Consider the following 15,839-nt stretch of genomic DNA (forward strand, 5'->3'; position numbering starts at 1 on the left):
GCTCTTGCTATTATACTGCCTAATGTCCTGCCTAGATTATTAAACAATTAAAAAAAGAACACTATGAACTTCCACAACCAAATTTTCTGATCCCCTATTGCGAACTGTGCTTTTGTACGTCTCCGTTTTTTTGTCGTTTCCCTACTTTTCTTCCACCAATCCTCCAATCGCCTCTTACTAAAGCCCCTCCATCCACGCGCCAGTGACACGGCGGCACATTCGCATAAGTATTCTTGATGAGGCAGGACGATGAACTCAAAATTCCCGCGCAATGTCGTATTGACCACTCCGCTGAATTTGGCGAAGTTTGCGGTGGCGCACAGCTGAAGCCGTCAACATACACGGGTGCGCTGCCCTTCGCAACTTCACGCAACGCGATGGACGGCGCGTTTCTTGATTGCGTGGGAGTAGGGGCGCAGTCCGAAGAAGAGGAAAAGGAAACGCGGGATAAAATGCTAGGACCCAGCTTTATTGGAAACACAAAGCTTCAATTAGCTGTTCTACATGTACGGCCACAAATTATCCGTGGGAACGAGAGATCAAGTCTGGATCCAGTCCGGGATATGTAACGATGATCTATTTTCCAGTTCCTTTCCTTTTCGCACTTTGTGAGTGATCCGAACCGTACATAGTCCGAACAACACTCTACTTACATAATCACCAGGATCGGTTTGTCATAAGCGATGTAGGATAATGTGATACCCCAGTCCAATGCCTCTTTGCTCAGTCACACGGGCCATGTTCAATCATCTCGATCGCGATCAAGCTCGATTGAAAGTGCTCCGTAGGACGGGGAGTATCGAATCAAGTGAAAAGAATTGGCACTACTAGACGAGAGTGACAAAGGCAGCACATTAACAGAAAAACACAAGTTGCTGTGCAGATGAGCGACTCGAGAGCAATATTCCAATTTATTTTTGTAGTATATGATACTTTCCCGTTTGAATCGCTACACGTGACGAATTTGTTGCTTGTTTGTTTGTTTCCTTGCTTGCCACCACCAGGACCGCTAAAAACATCTGCAGCAACCGCCCGTCCACTCTCGCGATCGCTGTCACGGTTTTTGAACATTTCCACTTGCCTTAAATAACGTAGGCCGCAGCTTACATTTATAAGGCTATAAGCTCCTTGTCCTTGTGGGAGATGGAGCTGTATAAGTCCTTCCAAGGAAAACAGCCATGTGAACCCTTGCCAAGGCTAGTCAAGGCACTGATTCTCTTGTCAAAATTGCTGCCTGACTGACCGCTTGAGGCAGTTGGCGTGTGTTTGCGGGCTGCACTCACTTTTGGAAAAACACTTTTATGTAGCACGTATTAGCAACAGAAAGCGTATATCTAGTTTTTCATGTTGCTCTACAATTTTGTCATTGAAAATTTTCATGTAACTATAATATTTGATAAGTTGATTAATTAATTGAGACCAATTGTGTAATTGGGTGGAATGCAAACAAATCATCAGTTTCTCCAAGTGACGGCAAACAACATTACCTTGGTTCTGTCCAGCTAAGTGGCATTTGCATATTTTTAAAGTTTGGCTCAAGTTATGTGGGACACCCTAGATATATGTATATAGTAAGATACTCCAACTTGTTTATAGCACAGCTGTTTATTCTTATCACCAATTAAGGAAGGACTTCACTATTTTTGGACTAGTACAGCCTTTACCAGTATGATGTTTATCCTCAGGCTGTCCTTTATTTTATTGCAGGACTCTGGTCCACCCGTCAACTTGGAGGGGCCAAAGCAGATCGAGAATGGTACATTCGAACGACCCTGCGAGAACTATTGATTTATGTTGTCTTCCTCATAGTGCTCTGCATATGTAAGTTGTTACACTTATTGGATAATGGTTAAGATGTTGACAAGATATTTGCTGTACGCAAGAAGTGCTAATATGTGGTCAGTTTGCCAGAGGATATATTCTTTTAGTGTAAACACATAAAATTAAAACTTGTAGCCCCAGGCTGTCTCACCTTCATTGTAGCTGTTTTGATCACTGGACGATAGAAGCATTAATTCACATTTCAGTGAAACTTAAAGGGCCCCTTACCAGGCCCCATTGCAAATTTTGGTTATTCACTGGAAGATGTAAAAAGATATCTAAGAAGCATTTTAACGAAATAATTTTTTAGATCAGTTCATTATTAGGAGATAAAAGAAATTAACGGCCCTGTTACCATAGTGTCGGGAGGCTACGTCACTGCCAACAGAGACACTCTCTCTCTCTGCCTCTAGTAGCATTGCCAAGTGGTGTTCCTTCCATGCCTTCTCCCATACCGGAACCGAGGGACATACCGCAGTGTCGAGTCCCTTGTCTTTTCTTGCACCGTTGTGCCTTCCGCATTGGATGGCTAGTAATTGCAAGTGACGAAACACACACCGAGAAGAGGCGGGTGTGACCATAACTCTCTGGGCAGGGAGCAAACGCCCTCAAGAGGGAAGGAGCGCGGCGTTTGGTTTAACATATCAGCTGTCATTGCACCGTGCAGCATCATAATACTTTGCAGAAACAACTATCAGCACGTCATGTATACAGGGTCCTGAACATTTGGCTGCGCGTGTTCAAAAAAAGATTTTGCGCTCACCGCTGCACTGTTCTTGCTCAAATTTTGCAGAGCGGTCGCATTTTGGCGTCGACTTCGTTTAGTATAACACTTGGCACAGTTAATTGCCTGGTTTCTAAGAAAAAAAAAATTGAAATTTGCCTGCACTTATGGGGATGCAAGCTGCTGCTGCGACGGTGCAAGCATAAACTTGTGTCGCCAACTGTCGTCATCTGCAGAAAGCAGTGTTTCAGGGAGGGCAGTCGCCTGTTCCAAGAGTAGGCAACACGTGGCCCTCCCTAAAACGCTACTTTCTGCAGATGACAGCAGGTGACACAAGCAAGCGACAGGTGACTGCAGGTGACAAGCAGGTGACAGCAGGCAACACAAGTCTGTGCCAGGGCCGGCTTTTCAGATGCCATTTTTCCCATAGACGAAAACAGTTTCTCATATTTGTCTTAAAAAACAGGCGATTAATCGTGCCAAGTGTTATACTAAACGAAGTCGACGCCAAAATGCAACCGTTCTGCAAAATTTGAGCAATAACGGTGCAGCGGTGAGCGCAAAATCTTGCTAATGAACACGCGCAGCCAAATATTCAGGACCCTGTGCACTATGCTTGTTTGTTAAAGATGGGCAGACCTGGCGAGGAAGATTCGAGTAGCAGGGTTCCTTTGTAGCAGTTGCTACGAACCGGTGGATGTCTGATTTTCCCTTTATCAAAATTCCAGTGTTCACATTGGTTGTTCTCCTTCTGTTTAGGTACAATTTTTAGAGTCTGCAGTGGAACAGTTTCTTGTCAATACCTACTTATCTGTTCTGTCTTGTTGTAGTGTAGTAGTGTAGATAAATTTGGGTTGCGATAAAATGTTTAAATTCAATAGAAACACCTGCTTAATTATATCACATATCTGGTTCACAGTAACAGTGCACAATTTTATGTTCAGGAGTTTATTGCTAACTGCACTATGTGTAGTTGGCTGTCATCATTGTGTAATAGTTAGCAAATAAAAATTATAAATGTTGCAAGTGATACCTCAACTACAAAATTCGATTTAAGAACTTATTTAGTACTCTCATGGGTCTATAAAGTAAAGATCTATTGCTTCTAACTGGTTTGCCTTCTAACACAGGCCACTTCACTTCAAATCAGTGATACTGATTTTTGATTATTAAGCTACAGTTGCATAGTCTTTGTTTTTGTTTTTTTCTTTTGTTTTTTCTACCTGCAGGGAGGGCAGAAAAAATTGAAAAATGAAGAGAAATCTGCCAATGGCCATATCAACTTAAGGGAGCTATTAAATGTTGTTGTAAAGCTTAGAGATGTTGGCTTCATGTATCTCAAAAACATTTTTAAATGGGATCTCTATCAAGCACACTTGATATTTATGCACATTTTCTAACACCAAACAACCCAGCTTTTTACACTCATAAACGGGCTAAGTGTTCACGAAAGAACTAAGGTATGCCCATTCACTTTAAACAGTTTGGTCTCCATACCTTAGCTTCCAGTAGATTGCTTTGCACATCCTGTTAGTCAAAGGTGGCTTATTCATCCGTTTACTATTAGTGCAGGAGGAGGCCCTGGAGTGCCAAAACTGTCAGGGGGGACCTCATATGAGTATAAACTACATGTATAACATGTATATACGTGTAGCAATGTTCCGTGGTGCAGTGAACCATGTACCAATGCACTATGTTATACAGATGTGTATTATATCTCCTTACAGTGACCTTTGGCATGATGAGCCCTACTATGTACTACCAAACAAAGGTTATGAGCGACCTCTTTTTGGACTCTACCTACAAAGACAACACCAGCAACCTCAGGGGCTCGACTAGCCTTGATAATTTCTGGTCGGTATGTACATTTTTCTGCTGTTCACATCACCTTTCAGTTTATAAGGGATACCAGTTATATGCATGTAAGAAGAATGCTTCTGTATAGGGTGTGAAGTGGGCACAACGAAAAAAAAACCTAAGCAAATGCACCTCACTAAAAGGCGCATATAACCGTAGCACTCTTATGGCGCTGAAAACTGTGAGAGAAAAAACTCTGCAATTTTATTGACAGCTATTGCATGAACTTGTGAAACTCGTAAGTAGTATTTTTATTCCTAGAGGAGTACTGGTGCAAAATTTTGAGGTTCAGATATCAGTATTGTTCAATTTTTCCTTGTCCTAAAGTCTGTGTAGGTGGCTGTCTTCAGACTGCAGAACCTCATGATATGGACATGAACACAGCAACTTTAAGGCATCCTGTGATGTAGACAATGTAACTTCTGCAATTAGTTTATAGCGCGCTACTACATGCCACAATGGTCAGGTCACAAAAGATGACGAGGACATGCCCAGCACGGTGACGGTGCGCGAGCGATGGAATCGGCGGAATCAGGCTTCTGTCTGATTGAGCGGGTTTGGCTAAAAAATATAATTTGTGGACATGAGGCACCAGCGTCTGTCTGGTTTTTATTCACCTACAAATTGGTGACCTGGACGTGATTGCCTGGCATTCCAGTCAAGTTGAGGAAATGAATACTGAGCCGCCCGAGCTTGCCTGTCTGAACATCCACAATGAGGCTGCTGTGTGGCACAACCTCTGGCCTTCTACTGCACCTCCCACCAAATTCTGGTTCTCAAATCTGCATCGCTTGTTAAAACTTGTCTCGTCAATAAAGTAACTGGTTACATGTGTGATTTTATGGGTGAGAGGCAGGTAGGCAGAGTGGAGAGGATGCAGGTATGCATGGATGCTAGGGACAGCAGATTACCTGCTGCCATCATCTCCCACTCAGGCTACGCCTTTGCTTTGAACTTGGGCTGCCCCCTCACTTTCTCTTCCTTTAAAGGGGCCCTGAACCATCCCTTGGGCTTGGTGAAAAAATAGTCTGCAGATAGCATACTCTGCTGTGAACATCTCAGACAAATATTGCAGTCATGCGTGACACATGGATCTCACAAGTGGAGCACAAATTCACCTTTCTCTCAAAAGTTCTCTTTTCAACAGAAACCTGCTCCTTACTCTTTTCTGAATACTTTATTTCGTAATACATCAGATTCCCGTATACAGCTGCTATTGGCCAATAGCCGACGTCAATCAAGAAAGGTGTTTCGATCAGTGTGCTTCTTCCTACTGTTACTGTGTATATGTATTGGTGCAGTTTGATAAACAGGCTGCAGTAAGCGAAAATCTGCTTTTTAATTTTGATAATAATTACGTACTTCTGGGAGAAGCCCACTATCATCTGCTCACACTCGACCGCGGCCGTCCACATAGGAATTAAACTTTGGCCACCCTGCTTATCAGTGTTGTAGCCACCGGGTCGCACTAATTTTGACTAGTTTTGAACACTCGACTAGCTTCGAATCACATGAAACTTAAGGTCAGACCACACGCACACTTGCCAGCATGCGCTCACTCCTGGCCGTTCCTGATTAAATGCCTTGGCAGACTTTGCTCCGTAATGAGCGCTTCAAAATGCGCAAGTTGGATGTGGCTTCCATTCATCGGTCAAACTCGTGCAGGACAAAGCCGGTCCACACCACGTAGCACAGCCAAACAGTAGCATATGAGCGCGAGCGCGCCCTCTAGCCCTGTCATGTGCAAAGCAAACGCTTCCGTTCCACGGAGCTGTGGTCTGCTATGTAGCGTAGATACTGCGGCCGCCGCAGGGTGCCGTGACGAGTCCACTGGCTAGGCGCACTGCGGCTTGCTGAGGACAACAACCACATTTGGTGCGTCATAGGCGCCAAAATCGGAAATAGCACGGCATATACGTAAACATCAAAAATCAAATTTAAACTGCGCACCATGGTGACGTTTAGTAGGCGGAGCGTTATGGGCACACCCCGCTCCACCGTAGCCTTCACAGTGCAAATCATTGAAGAAGCAGTGGAAGCAGCGTAAACAGTATGTTTGATTGCCAGCAGCTCCACTTCTGCTGAATGCATTGAACTTTTTGTGGCAAAATATTTCTGAAATAGTCTAAAATTGTTGTAAAGTGACGTCATTCGCAATCAGACTGCCTTGCAAGCGCTGACGGCACGTGCGTTTATTATTTGATATCTTTCCCTTGTTCTCCCTTTCCCCTTCCCCCTCTCTGTTTCATACGCAACAGAGAGGGGGAACGCGGATGATCCTTGGTGCGTCTCATGCAAAAGGTATAAGATGCGACGTCACGCCTCCATCGGAACGACTACTCGCCGGCCCCAGTATAACAACCCGTGGGCCAAAGAAAGCTTCAATTTCTTGTCAGAAAAAGGTGCAACACTGGTGTTCAAGCCTTTCGTGCAGGGCGGCCAACCGTTCTTAGTAAATCGCATAACTTGACTCAGAGCAGGATCACCAGCAGTTAACTGCTTTAGCTCCTCAACTGACGCAGTTCCCTCATCGAACACAGTCAATGCCAGCAGATAATCTGGTGGGTCCGCTTCTGGTGGCTTCGACTCAGACATCCGTTATGGCAGTTTACTAAGGGCGTCAGCGTTGAGCAGTTGTTTACCAGGAGAGTATTGAAGCTGATAGCGGAATCCGCCTAAGTACAGCGCCCAGCACTGTATTCTGGCGGCTGGCAATGCTGGAGTTGGTCGATCCGCCTTCAGAAGGGCCACGAGCGGCTGGTGGTCGGTGACCAATACGAATTCTCGGCCTACGAGGTAATCACGGAATTTAGACACTCCAAACACAAGAGCAAGGGCTTCCCTTCCAAGCTGGGAATAATTTTTCTCAGCCCTTGTTAGCGTTCTGGAACGGAACCCGACAGGTTTGTTTATTTTTCCGAATGTATGGAAAAGCATGGCATCTATTCCGTCCTGTGAAGCGTCACACTCTAGCTTGAGGGGTCTCTCGGGATCACAGTGAGCCAGCACAGCCGCTTCCCGAAGGCATTCTTTTGCTTCACGAAACGTTGCTTCTTGCGCATGTCCCCAGAACCAACATGTGCTGTTCTCTAATAACTTGTACAGCGGTGCAAGTACGGAAGACATGTTGGGCACGAACTTCGAATAAAATGTAATCATGCCCAGAAACGACCTCAACTGCTGAACATTTTGTGGGTTGGGGGCTCGCGTGATTGCTTCAACATGCTTCTCTATTGGATGCAGACCCTCACGATCAACGTTATGACCCAGATATGTCACTGCCTCTTGGCGAAAGCTGCATTTCTCAAGTCTGAGCTTCACTCCATGCTCACAAAAACGCTGCAGTACTTGTCGTAACCTGTCGGTGTTACCAAGTTTTTCTGATACCAAAACGACGTCAAGGTAAGCCTGAACACCTGTCAGGCCCTGCAGAACTGCTTCTATTTTCCGCTGGAAGATGGCAGGCGCGGAAGCTATGCCGAACGGCAGTCAGTTGTAGCAAAACAAACCACGGTGTGTATTGGTTACGCACATCTTCCTTGAGTCCTCTTCGAGGGGGACTTGGTTATATGCATCTCTTAAATCCAGCGTGCTGAAGCAGTCCCCACCGTTCAGGCATGCGAAAATGTCATCAATAGCTGTCAACGGGTACTGCTCCAGTTCACAGACGGGATTCAAGGTCACCTTAAAATCAACACAGATTCTAACTGCGCCGTTTTTCTTCATTACAGGCACAATGGGAGTAGCCCACTCGACGTGCGTTAGAGGTGACAGTACTCCAAGGGTTACGAGCCTATCAATCTCTTTCGAAACTTTGTCGCGTAAAGCAAATGGAAGGGAACGGGCCTTACAAAATTTCGCATGGCGCCTTCCTTGAGCTTCAGATGCACAGGGTGTCCGTCGATTAGACCCAGCTCGGGGCTGAAGATGTCTTTGAACTCTGACAGGACGGCATGCATGGCGGTGGTACGGCTGCTTCCTGGACCACAGCTTTGTTGCACTGATACATTCAACACCGAAAATCCTGCGTCATTGAACTTGGAAATCAACTCTCATCCGCAGAGCCTTGGACCTGAACAGTTCAGGACCATCAAGGAACTCTTGACCTCCTTGTCGTTGTAGCACACTGACATGCTCAATTTCCCAAATACTCGAAGTTCTCCAAGATAACAGGACAGTTTAATGCATGCGGGTTCTAATTGTGGCCACTGTTCACGGTTTTTCTCAAAAATCTCTTTGGACACAACACAGATGGGTGAGCCGGTGTCCACAATCATAGGTACATCAATGCTACACCATGTGAAAGTACGAAGAATAGGTGGTGGTAGCCGACCATTGGAGGGTGCGGTTAGTGTCCAAATGTGTGCGCATCGTCTCCATTTTCCTCAGTGACATCCGCTGTTACTGCAAACGCTTCTCCTTGCCTGCATTGTCAACGTGCTTTTTGGCATCCTTTCCGCACGTCGCTTTGGCACATCTTTGCCAGATGGCCGTATCCACCACAGCGGTAACACCTCGCTTTCGCCCAGCTGCAGGCGTTTCTGTTGTGTTTCTTACTTCCGCAATGCCCACATACTGATACTAGTTCATCAGCTTGTCGTGCACTGACCTTGAGCACGGGTTCAATGTCAGATGACATCTTCTTTGCATCTTCTTCCGCTGCTTCAGCTGATATGGCAATTGTTTCAGCCTCCCTCAACGTCAAATCTGTTTTCGCTAATAGCTGCTTCTGAACGGCGCTTGACCTCAATCCACAGGCGATCCTGTCGCAAAGCATCCGGTCTAGCATGCCACCGAAATTACAGCCATCCGCAATCCGGCGAACTTCAATGATGAACTGTTAAATGGGCTCACCTTCCAACTGGCAGCAATTGAAGAACCAATAGCTCTCCGTTATTTCACGACGCTTGGGGTCGAAGTAGTAATCCAAAACTTCGACTGCTTCCTCGTACGTCAGCGAGTCTGGCTTCCTCGGTGCAACCTGTCCTGAGAGCACTTGCACGGTGCACGCACTTAATGCTGCTACCAGCAACGCCCTCTTGTTTCCCGAGTCGCTGACGCCAGTTGCCTCAAAATAAGCTTCTGCCTTCATGATGTAGGCCTTCCAGTTGCCGGACTGGTCATCGTATTCCAGTAGTTGATGATGAGCCATGGTCAGTATTTCCGCAGCTGCTGTTTCCTGCTTAACTGCCTGACTTAATTCGTTTTTCACCTCGAGGGTTCTGTCTGGCCTCGTCGCCACTGTTACATAGTTACGACACACGTGGCATGTCTTACCATATACGACAGCATGCCGTTCGAGGGTTGGAACATGAATCTTTCTTGCTTCCGTCTCGGAGCGTATATATACGAAACAGAGAGGGGAAAGGAAAAAGGGAGAACAAGGGAAAGATATCAAATGATAAACGCATGTGCCGTCAGCGCTTGCAAGGCAGTCTGATTGCGGCTGACGTCACTTTACAGCAAAATTAACTTCAAATTAATTTCTCAACTTCGATAAAAAGTGGTTCAGGGCCCCTTTTAAGGTGGCTTAGCATGTGTTTTCAAAATGCAAAGGAACTTGGAGTGAAGCATTTGGGTAACAATTACTTGTTCGTCTGTCAATGTGCTTTAAGGCCGATTGCAATGTAACTTTAAACCATGTAAAAAGCCTCATTTTAGATAGTATAGACATAGGGGAACTTCTATGCAAAATGTTATTTTTAAAATACAAGTTAATATACCAGCAGTCATAGAGGCATTACATAATCAAGGAGTACAGACCGCCTACGTATATGTCTTGGAAAATATCTACAGAGATTCCACAGCTAACTTAATTCTGTACAAGAAAAGTTGGAAGATACCTGTAAAGAAGGGGGTCAGACAAGGAGACACAATCTCTCCAATGCTATTCACTGCGTGCTTGGAAGAAGTATTCAAGCTGCTAAACTTGGAAGGCTTGGGAGTAAGGATCGATGGCGAATATCTCAGCAACCTTTGGTTTGCTGATGACATTGTTGTATTCAGCAATACTGCAGACGAGTTACAACAAATGATTGAGGACCTTAACAGAGAGAGTAGTGCAAGAGTTGGGTTGAAGATTAATACGCAGAAGACAAAGATAATGATGAATAGCCGGGCAAGGGAACAAGAGTTCAGGATCGCCAGTCAGCCTCTAGAGTCTCTGAAGAAGTACGTTTACCTAGGTCAATTAATCACAGGGAACCCTGATCATGAGAAGGAAATTCAAAGAATAATAAAAATGGGTTGGATCGCATAAGGCAGACATTGTCAGCTCCTGACTGAAAGCTTACCATTATCATTGTAAAGGAAGGTGTACAATCAATGCATTTTATCGGTGCTGACATATGGGGCAGAGACTTGGAGACTGACAAAGAAGCTTGAGAGCAAGTTAAGGACCGCACAAAGAGGGATGGAACGAAGAATGCTAGGCATAACGTAAAGAGACAGGAAGAGAGTGGTTTGGATCACAGAGCAAACGGGTATAGCCGATATTCTAATTGACATTAAGAGAAAAAAATGGAGCTGGGCGGGTCACGTAATGCGCAGGTTAGATAACCGTTGGACCATTAGGGTTACAGAATGGGTACCAAGAGAAGGGAAGCGCAGTAGAGGACGGCATAACACTAGGTGGGGCAATGAAATTAGAAAATTCATGGGCGCTAGTTGGAATTGATTGACACAGGACAGGCGTAATTGGAGATCGCAGGGAGAGGCCGTCATCCCGTAGTGCACAGAATGGGATGATGATGATGAGCTCATGGAAAACTAGCAAATATATATGTTCTTGGTTCTAAAACTACAGAAATACTTTTGCATGACATAATGATCTGTACAACACTGCAAAGGAGTTATGGGCATCATGTTTGCTGGTTATATCCGATGAGTGCACCCTGAAAGTGATTGACAGAATACAGCCCCTGTTGTACTATTAACCAGGTGCCCTGTGGTGTCATGCTGTTGTTAATCTTCAAAATCAAAACGAAGACTGGCTACAATGAAAGAGGATGTAAATAATCACTCATCATATGCAAGAGAAAATGAGGTGCCATGCAGTGATTACTGGTTTAATAGCTACAGATTGCAGCAGAAAAAAAAAAAAACTCTCTTGAACATTTGGGCTGGTACTCCTCTAAGGAAAACCCAGAGACATCGTTATGGAGATAGTACAGGCAGCAAGAGCTACTGGAGGGCTCCAGTGTTGTCTATAATTCAGCTAGAAATATCTTAGGTTGCACAAATTATATCTGTTTCAAGGTGCCAAAATAGTTGTTTGTTGCCTAGAATGAATACTTATGTCTCGAGATAAAGTGAGCAGTGCTGTACCGATAAAATAGCTCTGTGCAGCAGAACACACTCGCAGAATGAAAGAAACCGCCATTTTGAACAGGACCAAAAGTCAGATGACACACATGAGTGCTGGTGTTCTTTGTTTTATTGAAAAAACTAATTTGTTTCATTTTTGTCTATTTCTCAAATGCAGTTTGTAGAGGATGTGATGCTGGGTGCTCTGTACTGGGAGAACTGGTACAACAACCAGAGCACATTAGCTGATGACCGCAACATCCTGTATGAAAATCGGCTTCTGGGGAGCCCCCGTATTCGTCAGTTGCGTGTGCGCAATGACTCGTGCAATGTCCACTCGGACTTCAAGAAGGCCATCACCCAGTGCTTTGACAACTATTCCCCGCACTTTGAGGACAAGGGACCCTTTGGGCTTATGAATGGCACTGCGTACGTATCTCTGCATTTGACCTGGCACTTCTCTATATGGCTCTCTCCAGTACCTACTTCTGTAGGCCCAGTCATTCTTTGCAACCTTTGACAAGTACCTTATTAGAGACACTGATGCCATGGACTTCATCACGCTAAACTGGTTCAGTAATTCTTTAGAACTCCCACAGCATTTGTTCAGTGAGAAAATTTGACGTTGTCAGCAGAGAAATTTACACTTTAAGGCTGAACCTGCTAATATATGATGACAGTGATGTCATCATTTTGGCGCTTCCCATATTTTACAGTCTTTTTAGTGTTGAATGCTGTTTGTACATATGATGCATATTTTTTTTTTGCGTATTATTTGTGCATTATGATTGCTTCTCACAGCACCTGTCACATCTGTGGTTTCTGGGGATTATGTTGTGTGTGCACTTTATTACATACTTTCACATTCATCAAATTTCGAGCAGTAAAATGGGGCACTGATATATTGCAGTCGATAATGGAGGAGAGCTTTTATCTTTTTTTTCTAAAAGGTGTTCAATGATTTGTGTATTTTTTCGCATTAATTTTACAAGAAGAATCATTAGTAATAATAAAAGCTTACATTTTGTTCGATTTTATTTTCACGATTGACGTAGAAAATGTTAGTCCAAGAGAGTATTTTACAACTGACATGTCTTGCCTTTATTGCATCTTTTTTTTCCCCCCCAGCTTCTTCCGACACACATTATGAGTTCCCAGACAGGCCTGCGATCAGTGAATAGTTGGCTTTGGAGGTTTTATAAAGTCATACAGATTAACTGCTTGTTTTCATACCTTCAGATCATTTTTATCTTACTGTATGCCATTGTGTATCCTGGTTCGAAACTTAAATTTGCCCCAAAGTCCTTAAGCAAAGCTTACTGATGGCATGGCATGATTTGATAGCAGTGATGGGACAGCCTTGACCTTACTGTGTTTAGTCAGTTGTTTAGAGTTTGGGAATAGCTTCCTGGAGTTTAATGTTGATACGGTGGTCAAAGTGTGGCAGCAGAAATGTGCTATACCAGATTGTTGTTCATAATATTAAGATTGGCTGAATCACATCCCTGACCAAGACTTTGTAGGTTCAAGAGCTTTCATTCTTGGCAATTTAATGACTGTGTTCTCTGGGGCGCAGCTCCAGGGAAGAAATTGGGATTAAGCTGATTTGTATAGCATCGGGCTGGGCTGCAGTAGTTAGGAAGACATGTACTCTTACACCAAATGAAAGGGTCCACTCATGTCCATGCCTTTGTGCTGACCATTCTATTCTACTAAGGTCGATTGGAACTTTGGTAGTTGGTTTAGGATTTACCACACTCTTTAGGACACTGATCAGTATGCCAGAATACACACAAATTCTACTCAGTTCCTACAAAAGATTATCTTTTATGCGTCTTCCGTTCCGCTTGTGGTGATCATTTCAATATTGCCTGCTGGTTTCTGCTGAACGAGCATAGATGAGTGCGTATGGGGCATGTCACCAGGCCCCATTGGAAATGTTTATTATACACTGGAAGTTGTAAGGTGCCGTCTAGGAAGTGTTTTAAATAATTTTTCAAATAGGTTCATTGTAAGAGGAGTTGAATGTTGCATTGTATGCTGCCAGGACGCAAGCTTCACTGCCAACATAGGCACTCCGCCCATTCCCTTGACTAGGGCCCACAAGCGACTCTCTTTCCTTGCCTCCTCCTATACAGTAATACTGCAGCCAAGAGGCCACACTACTTTTACGTCACAAGTCGCGCCTCCTTTCTTTCTTTTCTTTTCTTTCTTCCCCCCCCCTCTTTCTTTTTGCTGTGCTGCGTACCTCTTGTTGCCGGTACTGCATGTCCTGCATTGAATGATTTACCAAACTCGCATGCCATAATCGGCGACAAAACAAGCAGTGCATTTTATGTACAGGCATTTGTGCATGTACTTGACTCTTTGGCTAGAAGTGGAGCTCCCTCGAGAGGAAGGATGTGCAGGTTGTGTTTGAAATTTTTTCAGCGGGTTTGACACCATGCAGCTTTTTGCAAGCTTTCTTTAAATGTCGGTAAAAGCACCACACAGGAGGTATGTTGGCACAGAAAATGGGATCGGTTGTTTCTAAACCCCCTCTTCTACAATGTAATGAAACACACTTGGCCCTAAAGTGAACATTAATTTTTTTTTCATAATTCATCTTAGCTAATTAACCAATTAAGTGTGATATAAAAAATACCCTGAAGAGCACCACATGATGGCAAGCAATATGTTGTTGCTTTCACCCAGCTGCAGTTTACCGCTTCTTTTTAAATCCTCGGCTCAAGTTACGTGGAACAACCGGCATACATTAGACTCCCATTAAGACGAACTCAAATTGACCATGAACATCTGCTCGTCTTAGCAGAAGTTTGTCTTAACAGAACTGATCCACAGAACTATAAATCTACTATTCTTGGTGTACCCAGATATACATGACATAATACAATAAATGAAACAGCATTATGACAAAAAAGGCAGATGTAAAAAGGGATGTTTATTTTAGTTGCATGATACAAGGCGCTGCTTCATGCACTCTTGTTTTGGCCATTGAGTAATTGTTGCTTGGTGGCACTGAGCAAACCTGTGCATTGAGACAAAATGCTGGCATTTCACCTAGTTTGCTGAAAAATTCTTCACTGCCCATCATGTTGCTAAAAGAAATGGACCAAAGTATTCAGGGCTTTTTCTGCATAATGTGTAAAGACCGCCAGTGGTTGTGACTCCTGTGCAGTGTCCTCACCATAATTACCAGCCTGCAGAGGCACATCGAAGACTTCCCCAATTATTGTTTATATGGTGTCTGCCCTGCAGGTTGCACATCATCATCGACAGTGGCATTGCCATTCGTGTCCACAGAAACACCATTTGCTTCTTGTGTAGCTAGCAGAGTCCCCTCCTCCAAATCTACCCATGGGGGCCTCTCTATGAGCTGAGTCGCAGGCATCAGTGACTGGAAGTTTGGCTTAGCCAAATTTACAGCTTGTGTTGGACAGAATTTAAATTTCGTTTTTTTAGCATTTTGTCTAAAACTAACCAAATAGATGTTCGCACAACGTTCCTCATAAATGGCTTATAGAAGTACTGGCATGATATTTTTGACTCTTCATTTTTTTGCATTAAGTAAAAATTCTAGGCCTATAAACCCTAGAAAAAATACGGGCAAGGCTCAGAGCATCCCTAGTAATTTAATGCACCATGTTTTCCGGACTATAGGCCACACACTATACAAGTTGGAAAGTTGGAATTTCACGTGGTACAGACTATACATTACTTTATTTCTTCAGATTGGAGATGCACTTGAAGATAATGAAGCCAGATTGTCCCTGTGAACATTTCCTGTGCTAAATCACCTAGTAAATAAGCTCTGCAATGGTCGTCGTTGCACACAAGCAATATTTCTTACTAATTCCGGCAGTATGAGATATTGTTAGGGTGTATAAGATATATGCCATAAAATATGGAACACCATGGCTATATTCAAGCGAATGCGCACTGTCACGGCATTGCTTAAGCTCAGTGTAATCAACCGTGTGCAAGAACTAAAGATTCTGAAGCCGATAACAACATGGAGGAGCTTTTCGTCAAATCCAACATGCTTGACTTGTTTTTTGTTCTGGCAGCCTCAACAAAAGTGGTTTTGGTGGCTTTTAGTATTGACTCCTATATGTACACAGTCTAATAAAGG

At 44.0% G+C, this 15,839-nt stretch overlaps 1 protein-coding gene across 1 annotated transcript in view; it reads left to right on the forward strand.

The window, feature by feature from the left end:
* Nucleotides 1-15,839, forward strand: part of LOC126547871 (polycystin-2-like) — a 75,741-nt gene that overhangs the window by 11,456 nt on the left and 48,446 nt on the right. The window contains exons 2-4 of the mRNA XM_055063492.1: nucleotides 1,686-1,821; nucleotides 4,273-4,403; nucleotides 11,886-12,136. Coding sequence (XP_054919467.1) covers nucleotides 1,686-1,821; nucleotides 4,273-4,403; nucleotides 11,886-12,136 — 518 coding nt within the window. The remainder of the gene's footprint in view (nucleotides 1-1,685; nucleotides 1,822-4,272; nucleotides 4,404-11,885; nucleotides 12,137-15,839) is intronic.

This window comes from Dermacentor andersoni, chromosome 1, assembly GCF_023375885.2.
Source record: "Dermacentor andersoni chromosome 1, qqDerAnde1_hic_scaffold, whole genome shotgun sequence".
NCBI lineage: Eukaryota > Metazoa > Arthropoda > Arachnida > Ixodida > Ixodidae > Dermacentor > Dermacentor andersoni.